At 35.4% G+C, this 23,584-nt stretch overlaps 1 protein-coding gene across 4 annotated transcripts in view; it reads left to right on the top strand.

Moving 5' to 3' along the window:
* Positions 1–15,492, top strand: part of form3 (FH2 domain-containing protein formin 3) — a 205,438-nt gene extending 189,946 nt beyond the window's left edge. For all 4 annotated transcript variants that reach the window (XM_089105464.1, XM_089105460.1, XM_089105462.1 and 1 more), the window contains exons 18-19: positions 4,809–5,499; positions 9,210–15,492. In XM_089105464.1, the coding sequence (XP_088961590.1) occupies positions 4,809–5,499; positions 9,210–10,002 (1,484 nt within the window). In that variant the 3' untranslated portion in view covers positions 10,003–15,492. The remainder of the gene's footprint in view (positions 1–4,808; positions 5,500–9,209) is intronic.
* The last annotated feature ends 8,092 nt before the right edge of the window (positions 15,493–23,584 follow it).

The following is a 23,584-nucleotide window of genomic DNA, read 5'->3' as shown; positions in this document are numbered from 1 at the left end:
ACTGTATTTTCGGGAATTGGCACCCCTAATAGAAAAAATATTTCCAGATTTACGGTATAAGCTGTTTGCTCTAATCTTAGCTGTTTCCAACGGCTTATAATTCTAAATCTTTGGTCTAGTTCGGTGTTGCGAAAACAAATTGTAAAACCAAGTTAAAATTCAAAATATTTAAAATAGAAAGCATCAATTGAGGTAAAATCACAAACTTTAAAATCTCGAAAATAAAGACAAAGAATGTGTGGAAGGAGGGGAGTATTTGGGGTGTGTGTTTTACCAGATTTGTACAGCACAACCACTCCTCCCCCTCCGAAATCTTTATCTGACTCGTAAATTGGTCTTAGAAATGCAGGTAAAAAGACTGTTTCTCCTAAAGCCTAAAAAAATTCACGGACTTGTAAATTGGTCTTTAAAATCCCCCCCCCCCCAGAGTGGGGGGTATAAAAAACCCCAGCTCTGCTTCCAAACAAAACATTTTTTTCGGCCGCAGGTCCAACGGAGAAGGAAGTTGCATTGAAGAAGAGTTGTAGGGGATCGCATAACATTTTCAATGTGATTTTAAATACTCTGTCGGTTAAATAAGCTCTAACAAAACATCTACAGATGTCTATGCGCCATACATGGCTCAGGATTTTTTTTTTATCGCGATAAATAATACGTAACAGTATTAGCACGAAATATTCACATGAATGGACTCACATTTTTTCTTGTGCCGTACTAGATCAAGATACCTGGGAATGATTTATGAAATATATTTGCTACGGTGAAAGACCCGAATCTGGTGAATGTCGACATTCACCGGTGAAAGTCCAAAATAAGGATATTTATCAAATATTTCGGACATACACCAAGAGACTATGTGTTTGTTGACATTGACCATGCACTAATGGTGAATGTTGAGCAATTCTGAGATTCTAACCCATTTCTGAGATTTATAACCTAACCTACCCTTGTCACCATCAAACCTTGCATAGACTGACAAAGCTGACTGCTCAACAAACACATTGTCGCTTGGTGTATGTCCCAAATATTTGTTAAATATCCTTAATTTGGACTTTCACCGGTGAATGGCGACATTCACCAGATTTTGGTCTTTCACGTTAACATATTCACAATATGAGATATAAAGGGATATAGAAGAATTGTAACACTTTCCATTTCTTTTTGTTTATAGTAATCATGATCTGGTTTGTCTTTTGTGTAATTTTGAGTTGAATTAATTTTGATAGTCTTTAATTGATATTTGTTGTATTTTTTAAATATTTTTTTTAATATTTATTGAAAAAATACCTCAGAGTCATGGCAACACAGAAAACACTACTCAAACAACGATTCAGCACGTATACAAAATAAAAAAGAAACAAAACTTCACGTATATACAACAATATTTTAAGCACTCGCCTCCTCCCTTTCCCTGTAAAAAAGTTTTCTTTATGTTTCAGTCCCAGTTTGATATATTTTGTAATGTTTTTAATTGTCCCAAAATCACTAGAACTTGCTACTGAAACAAGCCATTCATTTCACTCTATTGATATTTGGCGATAATGTAACGTGACACTCTCGTTCAAATATATAGAATTTAGTTAAAGAAAAGGATCTTTTTTTTCCAACATTGTCTTTTTTCGTAATTTTATTCCCATCTGACTTTTATATTTTGCAAATTTCCTTTACTGTTATGATTGTTTTCTGTAATCAATCTAATTGCTTACTCTGACTTAGTTCCTCCCACGCCGGCATAAGGTGACAACGATGCCTCTCCGTGACAACCTCTAAATAGCTCGGGGTCACGGGTCTTCCAAAGATGCTCCTGTCAGTGCAGCATCCTTCTCTAGGCATCATCTAGGCGTCGCTTTCTACCATGCATACCTTCTAATAGTAGGGGAACCCTGCACCAGACGTCATGAAGAAACCTGTCATCACCCATACGAACCAAGTAACTCCATTACGGCCATTTGCTAATTAAAGCTCTCTGAACTAACAATGGTTGCTTTCCTCTTTCACGTATGGACTTATTCTTAATTCTGTCACACCAGTAGATTCTCAGGATGCACTGGAGGCAGCTATTTTCAGATCCTCGGATTCGTTTCTAATGCTGTTTTGTCACTGACACTGTATATATACGAACAGTAGCGAAAAAGTTTCTTCAAAAATGACACAGATTAAAGCGCTCGGAAAAGGATTTCCCTCTGCACGTCACAGCAATAGTTTCAGTTGCTTCTTGATATTCAGTCAGATCACAGCACAAGCCCGTTGTAATCCGCTAAACATTTGCCATTGCACTTGCGCAAAGAGGGGGAGTCACGAAGAGAGGCCTAGACTGAATTGTGTCAAAAATGTTTAATGGAGAGTATATGACTTTTTGCTACTGTTCATATGTATACTTATATTGTGATTACTACCTATATCTCACATCTGTACGCTAATGCAGAGGGGATATTCCTATTTGAGGGCGGAGTTAGCGCTCTGGAAAGTATGCACAGCACTCCAACTTCCTTAGCTTGGTAATGCCTAAGTCAGATTTTACGAGGCTTCCAAGATAATTAAATTCCGCAACCTCCTCTACCTCATCAGACCCGAAGTTCAGTGGGCGATCCAACGTTGTATTTACGTTGTTGCTGCTAGAATCTGATTTAGCTCATTATCTTATAACTGGCAAATTTAACTGATCACATAGTAGTTTAGTGGATACTTGTATGATATAGCCCCGACCACTCAAGTTGTTCATCCATTGACGAATTGTAGAATCGTTTTTTTTTTTTTGTTAGTTTATTTCAGCTTAGCGTGAGACAATACAAAGAGAAGTGACAGAATAGATGGGAAATATATAATTTTGGCTATATATTTGCACATTATAGAGGATGGGGGTAAAATATTTGGAGAGTGTGAAGTTAGAAAACAATTCTTACTTCATAATATGCAGAATTGTACCTAAACATGTGCAAATACATAGCCCAAATTTGTTTCTAAACTATTATGTATTTATCATACTAAAGTATATTTCATTAGGATTGAGCCTCAGAGAAACAGGTTCTACTTAGATGAGGAATATTAGGTTGGGGGCTATATCATACCGTTTAGTGATATTAAAACGCTTAATTTTCAAGGTGAAAGCTAGTTTTATTCAAAGGGAAATAAATTTGATTCAAGATAATTTGGTAAGTGGAATTATATAGATAAGCACCATAAAAGTACTGTTTTCTATTCCTGGTTCCCCCTTTTTTCTCAACTTTAAAAAAAATTTGGCTGTTATTGGCTTACAAGTTCTTAAATATCATTTCGGCCACGCCCATTAACAATCAAAATTTTAACTTATTGTTCACTCTGAACTTTTTTGAAATGTGTTTTTCAAAGAATTGATAATTTTTTGAGATTTTTCCAAAAATTGAACTTTTTAGAAAGAGTTTAGCAAACTTGCCCCCCCCCCCCCAAAAAAAAAATACCAAATTGACAAAATCAGCCAAAAATTGACAACATTGGTTGAAAACAAGTCGTGTTTCAAATGAAGTTTTAATTGTTAAATTTCATGATTAAATTAACGTTAATGAAGCAAAATCAAAGGACCATACAAATTAAGTCTGCACAACATACATCCCATATCTGTGTGTTGTGGGCTGCAAGATGGCCCGACCTGTTACGTGTGGGCTAGAACAACGTCTATAGCGTTCAACGACATGGTCCACAAATTCAACTGTCCGTAACCAGGGAACTTTGTATATATTTAAAAGGTGGTTCTTAGCATACGCAAAATAAAAGCGAAAATAAAAAATTATGTACGGACTAAGTGTGTTTTTTCACCCTTAGTACTCTCAGTCACCCTTTATCCCACATGTGGTGGTCTTCCCAAACAGATTGCGACTAAGATCAATACAGATAGGTAATGATCTCTCCTTTGCGAATGAATCCGTTTCCTTGGCTTTGTTTTTAATATTTGCCTGCTCATATTCACCATTTTTTGGTTCTTGTTTTTGTTCTTTCTTTTTCTTTTTTTTCGCTTTCTTGTTCTTTTTCAATTCGTTTTTTTGCTTTTCTTATTCGAAAAATTTTCTTTTTGGTTTTTGTTGTACCAATATTTTGGGTTGTCTCGTGTTTACAGTCATACGATTCAAGGTCATCTCATTTCGTCAGCTGGAAGAAATGTATAATGCTTCTCTAGGGTATCACGTAAATCACCTTGCTATACTTGTGCTGCTGAATTGATTTTAATTTGCTTATATTCCGAAATCTGCTTGTGGTCTCCCAGATTTCCCTGCGTAGAATAGTCAAAAAATATACTTACAATAGACCTGCACATGGATTAATACGACGCATTTTCGCGAGGCGATGACATAATTCCTCAAGTGTGTACCAGAAGGGGAAACCAACACCCACGGCTTTAAATATTTTATTGGTTTTTATGTGGAATTTTGAAATAGTAAAAGAAAGAAAAGTTAAATTCTGCCAAATTCTTCCGGTATAAGCTTAGTATATAGGCCTATATTTAGAATATGGGCTAGGTAAAGGAAATGATCAAGTATTGTCGTTCATTTTTGTCCCAGCTTAATCTTCTCAGACTATACCTTACGTAAAATACGTAATTACGTGAAATTCCCCTCCTCTGGTTTTCTTGTGCAAAGTTTTAAGAAAAAAATATAAAAAGCTGAGTTTCCTCTGACTGGTTCGACTGTGTGAAATTCCTAGCCAGTCAAAAGACCGAAACGTTTTCTGGTAAGCAATTGTATACAAACAAATTTTCCGCTTCTCTATTGTATAAAAACGTGACAAAAAAATTTCTTTGTGTTATTTTGTCCCCTAATTGCCGATTCTTATTCTAGACTTAGACATGTCGGTGAAAAGTGGTCATGAATCTCAGCCTAAACTCGATATGTCTGTCAGAAGTGGGCATGCCAAATCAAGCCCAATTCTTATAAAAGTCACAGATACATCTGAAAAACCACGTGTTCCAATTTCAAGTTCACCGCCAAAGCACAAAATCGATAAAATTGATATTGATAGTGAAAATATCGAAACGCCACCAGTGACTCGACGATCGTTTTCCTCAGTACGGCCTTTACTCTCCTTACAATCCACTTATGCAAGTGACGATGATGATGATATGATGTCATTACGACGTGACAAAAAATGGTCAGGTGAAGAGAATAAGAATAAGTGGAAAGATGGTGACCTAGGAGAAGGAAAATTCGATCGGTATTCTTCCATAAGAAGAAGTAGAAGAATAAGAAAAGCGCCCGAAGGAGCACCTTCGTCTGATGAAGAACCTGCATTTGAAAGAAAGGAACCTGATGGAGTCGACTCGGAACTGGAAAAAGTCGAATCAAACGATAGGATAGAAGATAAACTCGAGTCGACGCCAACTTCAGAAACAAAGAAAAACAAAAGAAGCTTTCGATGGAGTTTGGTCGAAAAAAGTGATGTAGAGAAGGCAATTGAACAAATTGATGATGCTGTTGATGGTACTAAAACGAAGGATGATAGTTGGAAATCTCGTCTTACTCGATCCTTCAGGTGAGAGTCTGCAGTTTTATTTAGGCCAGGGGTAACTGAATAAATACCATTATAATTTGATTTTCGGTACGCCCTTTTGTTGTTTGCCTATACGGTTTTTCGAAAAAAACATCTTTGGATGAGGGGGGGGGGGAGAATTTGTCAAAAGGCCAGTTCATTTTTATTTATTGTTTTATCGACAGTGTACAATACTATGGCAAAATTGTGTAAAAATGATGATTTTGCGGTGAATCACGGTAAAATCGGGATAACATTGCCGTTCTTCGTGCCAGAATTTTGTATTTAATTTTCTTAACAACTGGTCAAAAATATTGAGACGGAGACCTCCCTCCCCTCACGACAATTCAGAACTCTATTGAAAGGTTGAACTTTTAGATGTAACAAAAAATTTAAATAAATGAAAGCCATAACCGAAATAATAAAAATCTGACCTTACATAACCTGTACATAGTCTGTACATAACCTGTAATAATAAAATATCTGAATAATATAAATAATAATATACATAATATAATGTAATAACAGAATATATAATATATTGATGTATAAAATGATATATTATATACATTATTATACAATATATTGCATTATAATTTACTATACATAATATAGTAATATATATAAATAATAATAATAATAATATAGATCATAATACGAATGATATGAAATAATCTAGACACAAATCTGAAATCATTGAAAACCTGAATTCAGCATGAACTATTTCTAAACCAAAACTTTTAGACTTGATATTACTGATAAAATTTTCCAGATTGCTTAAATCTAAAATTAAAAAATAGAGACAAAAAATGAGTTAACCGGTTCAGGAGCCGGTATTACAGGAACCGGTTCCTGTAATACTCTTCGTGCGAAATTCTCGAGTTGGATACAATCTATATATTTTGAAGGATCATAAAGAAATATGTGTAACCATATATAGTAGTCATACTAATTTAAGGAGAAAATAGCGAATATTATGACATATTTGACATAATTGTGGAGAGGGGAGTGTATTTACGATCGAAACTACTATTATATTTGTAAAGAGCATAAAAAAGCTCCACCACCTAAGAAACCTTATCGCTTTTTTAATCTTATTCTTGCCTAATTTAGGGTATCCTGAATTTCTTTTTCTACCTTGGAGGATTTTAGTTGACTTTTTTAGACAGAGGGAAAGAGTAAGAAAACAATGACAGGTCTGGCGCTTAAAAAGTCAACTCACCAAAGTGCCAACTACAGGTGTAACATTAGGCCTGTTTTTTCACTCATCAATGTGCTAAGATCTTACATCTTTTGTCAGAAAACGCTTAAAAGTGAAATCTTTGAACAAAGATCTTTGATCGTTTTTGTGCAAACTTCTGTCATCATTCTGCTCTGATCAGCGGTCTGAGAACAATGATGAGTAGATCATCAAAGTTCTCTCATCATTGTTCTATATGGCAGAACAGTGGCGGTCTTCACACATTTTGCTAACATCTGTGAGCTGTAAGATCTTAGAACAAAGATGAGTTAAAAAACGATAATCTCTGCAGAAAGATGCAAGATCTTAGTGCTAAAAAACGGGCCTATTAATTAAAAGCTACCAGCACTTTTTGTGCCGCATTTTGTTTAAAAGCTTACCTTACAGACAGGGGGAAGGTATGGTGAGGTGACAAACCTCAGCGAGTCATGCATACTCCCGCCATTTACCCGTGCCCCAGCCATTTAAACATTTGCCTCTCAATTACTTGAACTATCTGTCTTGGCTTTTCTCTGTCTACAATTAGCCATGTCTTGATGCAACCAATACAACCTACTGCAAAATACTTGATAACTTCAATTCAAAAGAAACGGACTCAGTCGTAGGATGAGGTGACGAACCTCAGCTAGTCTCAAATGCGCGTTAAAAAAAACTAGTTATAGAAATCTGTGCAATACGATGAAGAAATCTGAAATTAAAAACAAGCTTAAGCTATTAGAATATGCGTTTCAATTGAAGTCTAATTTTATTGCGTCTAAATTTCTGCAAAACTCTTTTGTTCTTGACTATAGAACAGTAATGAATACTTTAGTATATAGATTGGTATAGGCTTCCGGTATAGGCTTAGTATATAGGCCTACATTTAGAATATAGGCTAGGTTAAGGAAATGATCAAGTATGGTCGTCCATTTTTGTCCCAGCTTTATCTTCTCAGACTGTACCTTACGTAAAATACGTAATTACGTGAAGTTTACATGCTGGAGCTTTTAAAAATTTACTACTTCCATATTTATGGCATTACCATCTAATTTTCAATTGCCCCAAATAAGATTTTCTTAGTGAACCAACACAGATTTATTATCTGAATAGATACCAGATAATGTACGAAAGGCCTAATTCAAAATAAATTTCAAAATTATGGAAGAAATATTTGAAAAATATAGAATATTTAAGTAGAACATTTCTAAATATACCACTCTTGTCAGCTCGAAGGACTTTTCATGATACGTATAAATAAGCTTTAACACCACACTGGCAAAACCTTGAATTAAGAGAAAACATTGGACGAAGAGTATAACAAGGTAGATTCACACACAGTGAAGACAAGGAAAAACGCAAATATATTATATGCAATTATATGCAGAGAACAAAAAGAGACAGTTATTGTGATGTGACACAGCTTCAGGGGCTTGTAAATAAGCTGTGTTGACAGCGAAGCACGCATGATGAATGTGCTATTCGCCTTGTTGCCTATAGCGTTTCAGTCACTGCATATAAATAATATACAGTAAGATTACGTCTCAGTGATTTTTGGCTACTACATTCCCGGCACGTACAAACAGCTCCTCCCATTTAATCTGCCATCAGCGGTCAAGTGTATATTACCCTGGAACACCTATTTTGGCAGAAACTTTCTCAAAATGGCTTTGAAACCAACTCGAGACTTAAAAACCTACTTGTAATTTCTAACAAAAATCTAATAATAACATTGCACTTCTAATTACCGATTTTTATATATGTATTGGAATAAATTAAATTAAAATTAGATTCTTTAAAATTTAGTGTTATAAAGGTGAAGCTAAGTTTCACGTTCAAGAGAAATCTGACTTGTCTACCCGTGAAAAAATCTAATGTCGCTTATGTTTCTACTTGTTTAAATGTTCTCCGGAGCACTTGCATCTCGGTCCGTCCTTCTATAATGGTTGAGAATGGGAATGATCATACTGTATTATATTTATATACAGTGGTTTCAGTTGACAAGTTGCTGGATAAGTAATTGTTGTTATCTTTTACGTATTACACCAAGGGAACTTAATATTGATCGGATAAGGGATGCTTGAATGCACTCTGAATGCCAATTGTCTGAGCTCATTTGTATCCAGTATGAAATTTAAAAGAAAATGCAACTTTTGACAAAAACTGCATCTTCTTATGCAAGGTTAATATTTTTAACAGCGATCTTTCTGCATAATTTTCCTCATTTGCTGTTATTTTCGCCCCAACTTTGTAATTTTACTTTATTTGGCCTAGTTGTAAAAGATAGGAAGCTATTCTATAATCTACGAGAATAAAAAGAGAAATAAAAACTAAGACATCAACATTTCATTAAGGTTTAAAGACAATGTTAACACACATTATGCGTATTCTATTTACCCTTTAATTTTTTCATTTATTGCTTATTGAAGATGGCATTAACTAAAAGGAAAGGCTAATATCATGTTTAACCAAAAATTAACAAGTATTTTTCTTTCAGACACTCAACGGACAAAGACAAAACCTCCGTAAAACAAATCGGAAGAGCAAAAGAAAATGTTCCGCCGACTAAAGACATGGGTTCACGGCGTTTGTCATCTGCAAGCATCACATCTAAGAAAGAGAATACAACTGGACTTCGAAGAACAGTCTCTTCAGCCAGTACAAATGAAAAACCAAAATCCTTATTCAGATCTAAAAAGGAACCAACTGAATCGAAACCCTTACGTCTCGGCTCCTTAGTTCGAACTCTCACTGGTGTCAAGGAATCTCAAAAGAAAGATATAAAAACAGTCAAACCGGTTTCTACCACAACAAGAACCGTATTTGCCTTGCCAAAAATGCAGTCACGTGACAGCTTGTACGAAGCTCCCAAAGCTACGGCAACAACAACAGGTGCAAAATCAAAAACCAATGCTAGGCCTCCTACCAAAGTTACAATAGGACAGGCTCCACAACTAAGATCATTAAACCGGACAAACAGAAGATCAGATATTGTCCCACAGAGTCCTACAAGTTCTTTGAGCCCTACAGGTTCTTTAAGAAGGTCAGGGTCTTCTTTAGCTCCCCCCAGAACTCCTTTGTTACGTAGTGAATCAGTTCGAGTAAGAACTGCGACGAGGGGGGATCCTAGTAAACCTCCTGTTAAATTAAGCCAGCTGAAACCAGCTACACCAATCGTCACAAAATCACCAGCTAGAACCAGTGGAGGATTTAGTTTCATGCGGCCCACTGCATCCAGTTCTGCTAAGGATGGAATTCACACGACGAAGACAGCTCCACGACGAAAGTAGAGATACTTTTCCAGCGAACCTCCCTGTCTCTAATACTTTTTTTTAGTGAGCGACTACTAACTCTTATCTTTGCTAGTATGTTTTAGAGTTTTAATCTTCTTCATCCATAGAAAGCAAGTTCTATTCTTCTTCATCCACTAAAACAAATTTTATTCTTTTTCGTCCATCAAAATAAGTTTCATCTGTCAAAAACAAGTTTTATTCTTCTTCATCCATCAAAACAAGTTTTATTCTTCTTCGTCTATATAAGCTTGAGAGCTCATAAAGTTATATGGAAAAAAATAAGCTTGATAAATAAAACTGAAAGTTCGGAAATACTCGCTCTTTTTCTTCTTTTTTTGAAAAACTATGATATTAAATAAACTATATAGCGTAATACCTTAAAATAGAACAAACATCCTGAAGGGGCTGTTCAACTATTTACGTCGTTGTTGAAAATAATAAACCTTAGTCTCTCGTAAAGCTGACCAGACCACATAAAAATCTGCATTTCAAACTCATTTTTTTATTATCAGGTTTTTTTAATTACTAAAAGTACGAAAAATCCCGGTTTTTTATTTGTTTTACACAAGAGGTTTTCAAGCCATCTACAAAATTAACATATTTTTGATTCTAGTGAAAGCACTCGTGGGAAAAGAAGGACATATGACCCTTCCCCTCAACTTAAGATTTATGTCATAGCTTCATGTAGTTCACTTATTTTGTGCCCCCTCCCCCTCGCAAAGGAAGGAATTCTTGCTTAAGTTCAATTTCTGAAGCGTAATTTCGATTACTGACATTTTATTTATGAGAATTCTTGCGAATTAGCTTAAAATGTCCATATAATTAAATACACAAAATCAAATATTAAGATATAAATTAAATGAAGCTAAATTAATGTTTTTTTTTGCAATAGACAGAATATTTTGATGTCAATTTTTTTTAATTCTAACTAGAAAAACTTCAAGTACAAAAACCTTAAGCTTATTATTAGGCATCCACGAACATTTTTGTGCCAAGGTGGGCTTGATGTTTCGGGGGAAATCCGACGAGATCCAAAAATAAGCGGTATATATGGATAATAAATGAGCCTACAAAAATCATAATATATCGATAATTAAGGGAACATACCCAAAGCCCCCTACCCACGTTCTCACTTGACTCAGATCATTATAGTTCTGAAGAAATGGCACGATAATATACTGCTGTAAAGTCGTCGCGGTGGTGAACCCTTTTATATGGACTTGCTGGTGAACACTCCTTCCCCATATGTCCTTCATAATTCTGTATTTTTTCGTGGAAATCTCCATTGCCATAATATTAATTTTAGGTACTATTGAAATAAGTGCTGCCATATGATTTATTCGTGCCATATATTTCTTTACTTTACCATCTATGAAGGCCGTATCTAGGACGGATGTATTAAGAGTTTAAACCCCCCCCCCCTAGTATTTTGTCGAACTTTCAAAAACGCAAAAAATACATATAAACAAATTTTTAATGCGTTTTTCAAGGTTTTTTTTTACCCCTCCCCCCGGAAATAAATCCTTGATTACGGCCTTGACACCTGCATTATGGTTCTCTTATTTTGTGGCGGGGTATAGTGCAATTTATTATGTTTTCTTGTGAATTCAAGGTCAATTCCTCGGAAAGGGAGCTGGAAAGCATTAAGAAGCATGATTCTTCAAAAGAGGAACAACAAATTTCAGTTCCCCTTCTTCTCTGGAAACGGTTATTATTGACTAACAGTCGTTTTTTACAGTTATAAATTTTTTTTTTTAATGTCGTATAAATGTATTGCTATTTTGTATTTGATTTTTATCCACTTTTATTACTAAAAAAGGGAAATTGCAGTTCCAGTTTTAATAGTTACAATTATTTGCTAAAAAAAAGAAAAAAAAAATATCAACACAATTTTTATTTTATACAAAGACAAGCTAATTCAGCGTTAATTATTTCATAGCATCTTCGCTCAGCTTATTTGATTAAACTCAAAGTATAATCACCTACGGAACAAGTACTGACAAAACCTATCCTCTCCACACAAAAAAAGTGACCCTTTGTATACCTATGCGAACCTGGCAACTAAAACCCGTAGTTACACAATCATCCCGGTCACTCGGTATTTTGGCTCGGATCGATTAAGTAGTACAGCACTTTGCGTCTAGAGGCGCTGAGGTACGCGGGGTCACTTTTGGAGAGTTTTGTCAGTACTTGTTCCGTAGGTGATTATACTTTGATTAAACTTAAAACAGTAGCTATTTCTACAAACAGGATGAAGAAAATAAAACTCTGTTCGAAAGTAGTTCCATGCAGAAACTTATTAATAAGGCAAAACACTAAGTTTCATTTTAAAAATGGCTGCCACGAACCTACAGTACCAAATATGCATTTTTTGTCTAAAGCTTTTTAAGCAGTATTTGAGATTGCCGGACAAAACGCTAAGCAGAACAACAAAAGAAACGCTTGCGTACTACATTACGATAAGAACTGTTGCCTTTTCTCCATTATAAACGCCCCTCTCTATCCTTATTAGTTTCGTCTCATATAAGTGAAAAAACATGTGTAAGAAGAAAGGCCATATCCAGTATTTTTTTCAGGCCCACCCGGGTTCGTTTATATGTATTTTTTTTTGTTTCGTTTTTACGAATCAGACAAAAATTTCGGGGGGGGGGTTAAAACCCCCTATCCCTCTGTATACGGCCTGGGTAAGAAGCCATTATATCACAGGACAATATAAATAATCAAATTGCTTTAAGCCAATGGCGTTGCATGGATTTTGAGCCATCGAGGCTACTCAAAACACCACCCTACGCATTTTTATTATTTTTTTTTCTTACTAGGAACATTTTGGAGTAAATAGTTATATTTTATATGTTGTTTGTTTGTGCCTAGTTTCTTTTGATAGAGTTAATAAAAAAAACGCGTGAAGTAGTTGGAATCAGTGCCTGATTTATCGAAAGGTTTGGATGTCAATATCATTGAGTTACATAACAGGAAATGAACCTTCTGCAAAATTTCTAGAGTGCTTTATGAAAAGAATCAAATTAAGGATATTTTGGACTTCAAACAAATGTTTTAGTATTCAAATTTGTTTTCTTATACAAATTCTTCAAAGGAAATAGGACACTTCTTCACCAACACTTTGAAAACTGTAATTTTGGGGAAAAGAAAATAATGGAAAAAGTACATCCTCTCACGTATTATTTTTTGCTTGGCAAATTTGTCATTAATCCCCCCCCCCCTCTCCCCGACGTGAAGTACTTGTACAATTCCCTCCTAAAACTGCATATATTATGAATAGTTAGCCCTATTTCATTTCGACTCTGGAGCTAACGCAATTTTGTAGCTCTTATGTAGAATTAGCCCTGTTTCAATTTTACCCCTTAGTTAGATGTTCTTCCGTACGTACATACGGATTGTCATTGCTGACCAAACAAAATACGTACAAATTGCAATAAGGTAAATTACGTCATTGCTGACCAAACAAAAATACGTACAAATGGCAATAGGGTAAGTTACGTTTATTGTAACTTACGTAAGTAAGTTAAGTTACGTTTATTAAACAATGGTAAACCATTGTAAAGGGTAAGTTACGTTTATTAAACAATGGTAAACCATTGTTTAACATACTATTGTCATGAAATATCATCAAAATTTAATGAAACTGTTAAAAAAAACATAAAATGTTTGCCTTATTATATTATTTTTTAACTATTGTTCATTATATTCATGTAAAATTATTGCCGTAGGTAAATCATTGTTTGATTTAAAAATGTAGATGTCGGGCAGCATCCTTTATTTTTGTTTGGTATCAGAAAGAAAGAGCAGTCGCGAATCTGTCATGTTCATTCGTAAAAGGTGTCGCAGCCATCTTTATCTTTCCCTTATTTTCTCTCTAAAAAATTCATAAAAGCTTGCATATTTATCAAAGCCTTCTTGTTGGTCTTTATAACGGCTTTGATCAGATTTTGTTCTGCTTTTGCTTAATTTTTTAAAAGGAAACGTATGTTTGGTCAGCATTTTTTTGTTTTTTTTTAGCGTTTTCTGTTTCTTCACTTTTTTTGTAACATAGTTGATCAGAAACAAATTATTTAATTATTATACATAAAAACTGTGACTGTCTTTATATTCAAAATTAAAACAAAGAATAGCATTTCGGGGTTTAATAATGGGAAAGATATTATTGATTCTTAGGAGATAAAGAAATCAACATATGAGCAAAAAAGTAATTTTGTCTACTTAAATTCAGCGGCACTAACGTTGAAAACGCGCAATTTGGAAAAAATCCTATAAAGCACTATTTATAAAAATTGTAAAATGTATGTTGAAAAGCTGAGCAATTTTAGTAAAGCTTAAAAACGTCAGTACCCATAATTAAAAAATATTTTCTTGTAGAATGAATATAACAGGTTTGATTTACCAGACTTAATATTTCTTGCTTCTCTACCACCAATTATTTACTTATTTGATTCTTAAGCAGCTTCCTTATTTTCATCCTCTGAGGCCTTCGGCCTCGACCTCGTAAGACGTTTTTCAGTTGAATACTGAAAATTTTTGGATGTTTAGTCAAATTTTAGCATTACGAGCCGTTTCTCCCTCAAGATCATAGGCAGCGCAATAGTGCTGCTTAAGTAAAGAACGATGTTGCCACAATGTATTTTTTTTCCTCCATACCCGGGCACTTCGTATCGAAGGAGTTGTCGTAGAAACTTCGAAAAGGCTAGTGCCCTTTTTAATATTCGAAAGTGATTGGAGGGCAACGAGGGCAACTGGCACCAGAAAGAAAGAGCAATCGCGAATCTGTCATCTTCATTCGTCAAAGGTGTCGCAGCCATCTTTATCTTTCCCTTATTATCCCTAGAAAGTAAGATAAATCCACGTTTTTGTACTGCTCGTTGTTTGACACGCGATCAGTCCAACGGGTACCTCAGACTATCCATAGGCAATTTTTCCGGAAAATATTCAGAGGGTATTTTTCATATTTTTTACGAAGAAGCCCAAGCAGGGTTGCCACTAGATTTTTGGTGATTTTTCACTAGATTTTAATAAATCACTAGATTTTGATGATTTTTGGTTGATTTAGTGATTTTCTTCAATAACCTAGCGATTTATGTGCTAATTTAGTAGTTTTTTTGTTTAGTTATCATTTCGGAGCAAACTACAGCTGCAGCCTTGTCGAATGGTCGCATATTTCAGAGGGAATATAAAACTTGCTTTGTCAATATGTAGATCCACCTTTTAGATAATGAGGCATTGAAAAATAGTTATTTTAAATTTGAATATTTTATGCTTTTTATATTTTATTTGTACACTGCTTTGTGATTTTATGTGATTTAACCTCTTTATTGAGATCTATTGTCAATTTGCCTAAAAACCGGTGTGTTTATGGAAATATTTTACAAGTGCTTTTTAACCTTGACTGATTTTATTAATGCATACATTATTTTGTACGATCTATACAAATAAATACGAAACGATTTGCAACCAGTGACCACTTTTAAGTTTAATTATGTTAATTAGACCAACAAGGTTAAATTATGTTATTAGCCTGTTTATTAAGTGAATTAAGTTGGATCTTAATAAGATAATTAGATGAGGTCTTAATGAGAGTGATATGATATTTATCAACTCTAAAACCCTTTACGGCCCATGGCTAATATAAATTATATCATACTATACAAGTCATAAACGAATAATCATCCTTAAATTCCGATTAAATTATAAATAAATTACAGGAAATGGTCCCATGTCTCATGCCTATGCCCACAAACTTACCCAACTTCTTACTCCCCATAAAACTTCTATCACTAAATATTATATCCACCCATTCCTCCCTTGTATTCCACTCCAGAAAAATCTCCCCCCTCAGATAGTTTAATTTTCCACAAAAACACGAAAAATGAATTAAGTTAATACTCCTTATTCCCATACAGTGGGCAAAAATAAGGATCTAACGCAACTTCGCCCTTCCCAGATGGTTTCTTCTATGAACCAATGGCAAAAATGTCCCTTTCGTTGATATTGTCCACTTTAGTTCCTCCTTATTAAGCCCCGCCTTAAAATAAAATCACTCTCGACATGCTTCATTAATCCTAGCATACAGAGCTAGCATAATCGGTTCGACCCAGTTTCAGGTCACAGTAGAAAATTGTGCTAGTCAACGATATTGCGTTTGTCTGCCGAAGGACTCCATTCAGAGGACATCGCAATGAGATAGTGGGAGGTTTAAAAGACGCTTCAACCACCTGTCTATGAAAGATCCTCGTTGATGCCTTCCAGGAAGCCGATGAGGGGTGGTAAAACATTGGAACAGGTGGATCTTGTTGGAAGGATAGTATTTAAAAAGTATTACGTCAGATGCACGTTTATCTTGAATAAATGATTTCTTACAATAAATTACCAGAACTTCTGGGACAGACTCTGTAGGTTAAATTAAATCACCAAATTGAACTTTAGGAGAATAAGCTGATTAATTACACTACAGAAAAATTAACACATCTGCTTTTCAATCATTGCACTTTCTCATCTACTCCCCTCTTCTATATGTCTGTACCTACCTTTTTCTTCCATATTTTTTTTTTTTACATATTGTCCCTGTTACACACGCAAAAAGGTTGTATCTGACTTTTTCAATCTTTCTAAATAATTGCCAAAAAGCTTTTGCCGAGGAGCATTCAAAGGGAGGATCAGCAGGACAATGTATGTTCGATAACATATCGTACCTGATATGTTTGAACTTCACAAATAATTGCCAAAAAAGTGTTTGCCGAGCAGCATTCAAAGAGACAATCAGTGGGGTAAAGTATGTTCGATAACACATTGTGCCTGATATGTTCAATTTGAACTATAAAGATATGTTCAATTTTAAGTTCAATCTGAACTTTATGATTCAATATATTCAATCAAACTTCGATCCTGCTGATATTCCCTTTGAGAACTGCTTAGAAAAGGGTATTTGCCAATTACCTTAGACGTTTCGGCGTAATGGCTACGATATATCATAGGCAGCGCGCTAGCGCTGCCTAAGTAAAGAACGATGTGGGCACAATGTGTTGATTTTTGGTTCTCCATACCCGGGCACTTCGTATCGAGGGAGTTGTCGTAGAAAGTTCGAAAAGGGCTCATTCGATTGGAAATTGAAGTGGCTAGTGCCCTTTTTAATAGTCGAAAGTGATTGGAGGTCAACTAGCCCCCCCCCCCACGCCCATCATTCTCCCAAACACATCCAATCAAAATTTTAAGATAGCCATTTTGTTCAGCGTAGTTGATTTCCAGATAGAAAATATGTTTTTGAGGAGGAAACTCCCCGACAACCTTCGGAGCTAGGGTTTTAATTTATTCCCTTGGGGCAGATATGAATTCTATAGAAGGTATTATCGTAGAAACTTCAAAACTTGCTCTTTCAAATGAAAATTAAAACGGCTAGTGCCTATTTTAATAGTCGAAAGTGATTGGAGGGCAACTAGCCCCCCCTACGCCCATCATCCCCCCAAACACATCCAATCAAAATTTTGAGATAGCGACTTTGTTTAGCGTAGTTGATTTCCAGATAGAAAATATCCTTTTGAGGAGGACACTCCCCCACAACCCTCGGGGCAAGGGTTGTAAGCTATGCCCTGGGGGTATATAAGGTTTTTATAGAAGGCGTTGTCATAGAAACTTCAAAAAAGGCTCATTTGATTGGAAATTCAAAGGGCTAGTGGCCTTTTTAATAGTTGAAAATGATTGGACGGTAACTAACCCCCCTCTCCCACTCACCTTTTCCCAAACACATCCAATAAAAATTTGGATATATTCATTATCTTTAGCATTGTTATTAGTTCTGAAAACTAGGTCTTGGGGGGAGACAACTCCCTTGCATTTCCTCAATCAATAGTCGTAAGTTATGCCCTGGGGGAGCATGCAGTTTTCACTAAGGGTATTGCTGTAGACAGTTAAGAAAGGGCTTGTTTGAGCAGAAACTGCAATAATCTGTGCTTTGTTACCTGTTCAAAAGTAATTGAATGGCAACTGACACCCCTTCCACGCCCACCATTTCCCCAAACACATCCTATAACAATTTTGAGATAGCCTTTTTGTTCCAAAAGTTCAGGAAATTATACCTTTGAGCAGGACACTCCGCTCAGAGTCTTCAGAGCAAGGGTTATAAGTTATGCCCTGGGGGCATATAAGTTTTTATTGGTCTTTGTCATAGAAACTTGAAAAAGGGCTCATTCGATTGGGAATTCAAAGGGCTAGTGCCCTTTTTAATAGTCTAAAGTGATTTGAGGGCAACTAACCCCCCTCTCAAGCCCACCATTTCCCCAACCATCCAATCACAATTCTTAGATAGCCATTTTGTTCAGTGTTGTGGATTTCCAGATAGTAACTATGTTTTTGAGGAGGACACTCCCCCACAGCCCTCAGGGCAAGGGTTTTAAGTTATGCCCTGGGGGCATATAAGATTTTTACTGAACGCGTCGTCGTAGAAACTTCAAAAAGTTCTCATTCGATTGGAAATTGAAATGGCTAGTGACCTTTTTAATAGTCGAAAGTGATTGGAAGGCAACGAACACCCCTTCCACGCCCACCAGTTCCCCAAACATATCCAATCAAAATTTTTAGATAGTCATTTTGTTCCACTCAGTTTAAAGTTCAGGAAATTATACCTTTGAGCAGGACACTCCCCCCACAGTCTTCAGGGCAAGGGTTATAAGTTATGCCCTGGGGGCATATAAGGTTTTTATTGAAATGTTTGTCGTAGAAACTTGAAAAAAAGGCTCTTTCGATTGGAAATTTAAAGGGCTAGTGCCTTTTTAAATAGTCAAAAGTAATTGGAGGGCAACTACCCCCCTCTCTCGCCAACCATTTCCCCAAACACATCTAGTCAAAACTTTTAGATAGCTATTTTGTTCAACGTAGTTAACAGTTTTGTAAATTAGATCCTTAGGGATGACAACCCATCCCCCCCCCCACAACCCTCAGGGTAAGGGTTTTAAGTTATGCCCTGGGAGCATGTAAGGTTTTTATTGAAACTGATGTTGTAAAAAGATCCAAAAGGATTCATTCAATTGAAATTTGAAAAGGCTAGTGCCGTTTTAATAGTCAAAAGTGATTGAAGGGCAACTAACCTCCCTCTCATGCCCACTATATCCCCAAACAAATTCAATCAAAATTTTGAGATATCCATTTTGTTCAACGTATTCGAAAGTTCTGGAAATTAGGTCTTTTAGGATGATAACCCCATCAGCTTTCAGTGCACGGGTTGTAAGTTATGCCCTGGGGGCATATCAGGTTTATATAGAAAGTTGTTGTAGAAATTTGAAAAGGGGCTCATTTGATTGGAAATTGAAAGTGCCCTTTTTAATAATCGAAAGTGAGTGGAGAGTAATTACCCCTCCCCCCCGCTGACACCCTCCATTTCCCCAAACACATTCAATCAAAGTTTAGAGATAGCCAATTTGTTCAACGTAGTTGAAAGTTCTGGAAATTATGTATTTAAGGATGACAAACCCCCCAGAGTCACCATGGCGAAGGTTGTAAGTTATGCCCTGGGTGCATATAAGGTTTTTAAAGATAGAATTGTCGTAGAAACTTCAAAGGGGGCTCATTCAACGGTAAACTAAGAGGGCTAGTGCACTTTTTAGTAGTTGAAAGTGATTGAACCGTAAATAGCCCCTCTCTCACGCCAACCCTTACTACAAACACATCCTATTAAAAGTTTCTGATAGCAATTTTGTTCAACGTACTAGAAAGTACTGTAAATTAGGTCTTTGAGGATGACAACCCTCGCCCCCCCAGGCCTCAGGGCGAGGGATGTAAGTTATGCCCTGTGGGCATATCAGGTTTTTATTGAAAGCGTTGTCTTAGAAACTTCAAAGGGGCTCATTTGATTGGAAATTGATAGGGCTAGTGCCATTTTTAATAGTTGAAAGTGATTGAAGAAAGACTAACGCCCCTCTCACGCCCACCATTTTTCCAGACACATCCAATCAAAATTTTGAGATAGCCATTTTGTTTAACGCAGTTGAAAGTTCTGGAAATTAGGTCTTAGAAGATGACAACCAATAGCCCTTAGGGTAAGAGTTGTAATTTATGCCCTGGGAGCGTATAAGGTGTTTATAGGAAGTGTTGTCGTAGAAACTCAAAAAGGGTTCATTCGCTTGAAAGTCGAAAGGCCTAGTGCGATTTTTAGTTGTAAAAAGTGATTTGAAGGCTTGACTTTTTTATAGTAAAGATCGATGTTGGTATAATGTATTAATTTTTAGTCGTTGAGCTTTTTTAGTCCAGGACACTTCGAAACGAAGGAGCTGTCCTGGAAACTTCAACAAGAGCTCATTCAATTGAAAATAGAAATGGCCGATGCCCTTTTAATAGTGGAAAGTGATTGGAGGGAAACTAATCCCCTCCCACGCCCACCCCTCATTTGACTTTATGTTTAAAAACTAAATATTGCCATAAGATTAAATCAAAATGCATTGTGTTAATGCTAATTCCCAATGAGGCATCTCAGCAGTATCCCAAGAACGACTGAGGGTATTATGTTCAAACTTTTGGGGCTGCTTCTGCTCTTAAAATTTAACCAAATCAAAATAGCGTAAGTGTATCCAAACTATCAAAGAAAGTAAACAGATTTTTTTGCGAATGGTATCAAGTTTTCCATTCCAGGTCAACTAGAGGAGGTATGAAACTAAATTAAACACTTCTATTTGTGTCCAGATTTTTAAGAAGGTTTATGTGGTTAAAAATTGCTGAAATTTTTTCTCCAGCATACAAACAACAGGCCAAAGTATAAATCTTTAAAAAAACAAAAAGATTTAAAGTATTATTTTCTTTTTCTCTGAAAAGATTATGTCAGTATAAAACGAACAGAAATTAATTAAAAAAACTTTTTCCACAAAATAAGTTTTTCAGAGAAAAGTAAAGAATTTCATTAAACAAAAAATGAGCAAAAATAAATTCAAATAATCTGCGAAGCTTGAAACTACCACAAATCACCATCGATAAATAAATGAAACCCAAAACGAACAGAATTTACAATAAATAACCGAGTCAAATTCAAAACAAGCAGAAATTAACATAAGTTGGGTTCAAAACCCCTATGCCTTCCCAAGGTCAGAATATAATTTGCACTTTACTGAATAAAATACAAATGAATGTGCATTGTCAGTTTAATATACATATACTGATATTTAGTAATCAAAATCTTACTATTATTTGATTTATTAAAGTTATAAAAGTAAAAACATCCATATTTTTTTCAGTAAAGTGCGAATTCTGTTCTGGCCTTGGGATGGCATAAGAGCTTTAAGCCCTACTTATGTTAATTTCTACTTGTTTTGAGTTTTACTCGGTTATTTATTGTAATTTCTTTTCGTTTTGAGTTTCATTTATTTACCGATGCTGATTTGTGGCAGTTTCACGCTTGGTAGATTATTTGATTTTTTATTTTTGCTCATTTTTTGTTTCATGGAGTTGTTCACTTTTCTTCGAAAAACTTATTTTGTGGAAAGATTTTTAATTAATAATCTAAAACATCGATTGTATTTTACATAGACTAACCCTAAAAGCTTGCTTCTGGGGCAAGAATTTTTTTTGTATTGTTTAATTTGTTATGTATCAGTACATCGTTTTGTTATATATCGTTATGTATCAGTATTCGTTTAGCGATTGATTGTGACTCTTTAAATTTAGTCCATTTATAGATTTGTTAAGGTTTTTTAGGTTATTCTTTTTAATTCATTTTTTTATCTTTTCCATTTAGTTTTTGGTACTTTCATAAAAACAGATATTGAATAATAATAATAATAATACAGTATTTCAAAGCTTTAGAGCCATATTACAAGAAATCGATAGCATAACACTAAAACTGGCATTAAAGATAAACATAATCAATGAATTAATATAAATAAATACAATCAATAAATTCGAATTTGGTGGAAGGAGCCTATTCTAAAGCACTGTAGATAGACATAAGCAGTATGATCATTCCCTATCTCAACCATCAGACAAAGCCGGACCGATATGCAGCTACGCCGGAGAAAATATAAACCAGAAGAAACATAAACGACATTAGCTTTTTTCATGGGTGGGCACGCGTGTGGCATCGGTATTCATAGGCTGAACAACAGGAAAAGAAGTAAGACAAATCAAGCGTCTAGGGGATAAGGAAGAATGCAATACGTTGAAAAGATAAAAAAGAAAAATAATTGGCATGGCTGTAATAATGCAAAAGGTAAAGATAACGTTGGTTTGAGAATGGAAAGGAAAACAAAGAACGAATTTATAAGGATAATCAAGGTAATAATAAGTTTTATTTGAACAATGCCATAACGTGGAAATTTGATTAGGAAGTTTGGCGCTTCGCATTGATATTTCAGTTTCATAGTTTTATATGAATCTAAGAGAGGAAAAGAAATAATAAATGAAAAATAAAACCAAAACAGGGTGAGAAAACGAGGATTTATTGATATTGGTTCGATTTTTATTGTCTGTAGTACTGAGGAGCTCATTAAGGAGATAATCAAACACTAGCTTTTAAAAATGTTGTCCCTTTGCTGAAAAAAGGAGATACTCAAATATTAGACTACTAAAACTAAAATAATTACTTGCTAGTTTGTTTTCCTTGGTTGGGATTTCTGTTGATTTCACGTTTCTTAAACGTCACTTCGTAATATGCACGTATGCAAAAAAAAAGATCGAATAAATTGTTCAAGGGGGAATTCCTCACAGCCAACTTCCCAGTTCAGGTCTTTGCACTCGAGCCAGTTTCGATGGATTAGTCCCGGTTCCCAACAAGAAATTCTGTAATGTTGCTGTAATTTCTGTAGATTGTCCCTTTGTGGCAAAACATTTTGTGGCAAATTTCAAATATTCCCGCCACTTAGTGGATCTCTCTTCTGCTATTTATGAAATTCCGGCTATTTCCCTGTTGCAGTGATGATTAGAAATTAGCACTAAAAATTTCCGTATTTGCTAAAATATAATCCAAACCCCCCTCTTAGAAATCCTGGATAGGCCACTTAGTTAAGTCATAAGTTATACCTATGAGATGGGACAGTTGCGCACCACTTCACCGGCTCATCCCTTTTCTTTATGCTGTCACCATCATAAATAATACAAGTTCGCATCGTTTTTCAAAGTTAATCGAGCTACTGAGGAATATACACTGGATGGTTTAAAGACAGAAAATGAAAGGAGTTTTTACACGCACCGAGATGGCAGTAGACAGATATTTTTTAGGATGATCGTACTGTTTAAATTTCCCTACAGTGGTGTCTGGCGAAACAAAAATGCGCTTCTCCAAACGATAAAATTGTATTTAAATTTAACTAAAGTTAGTTGTTTTTTTATTCTACTACTAATAACTAACTTTCAACAAATAAAACTGGCGCGCCACTCCTCCATCCCATTCTATTCTAAGATACACTCTTTGCCTCGTTCAATGTAGCACTAATATCTTTTAAATCCTCTCTTAGCATTTGTTACTATCCCATTCGGGGACGAAATACTTTTCGTTTGCTCCCAGGGGATTATCTATCCCCCTGGGAGTTCAAAAAGAACTATCTTTAGCAATCTACTATCCTTGAAATGTGGCCAAGTCATGTTCCTTTCATTATAG

This window comes from Artemia sp. Qi Xiang Cuo, chromosome 19 (assembly GCF_049724085.1).
Source record: "Artemia sp. Qi Xiang Cuo chromosome 19, ASM4972408v1, whole genome shotgun sequence".
Classification (NCBI taxonomy): Eukaryota; Metazoa; Arthropoda; class Branchiopoda; order Anostraca; family Artemiidae; genus Artemia; species Artemia sp. Qi Xiang Cuo.
Note: the sequence above shows the minus strand (reverse complement) of the source record. Positions and strands in the feature narration are given on the sequence as shown.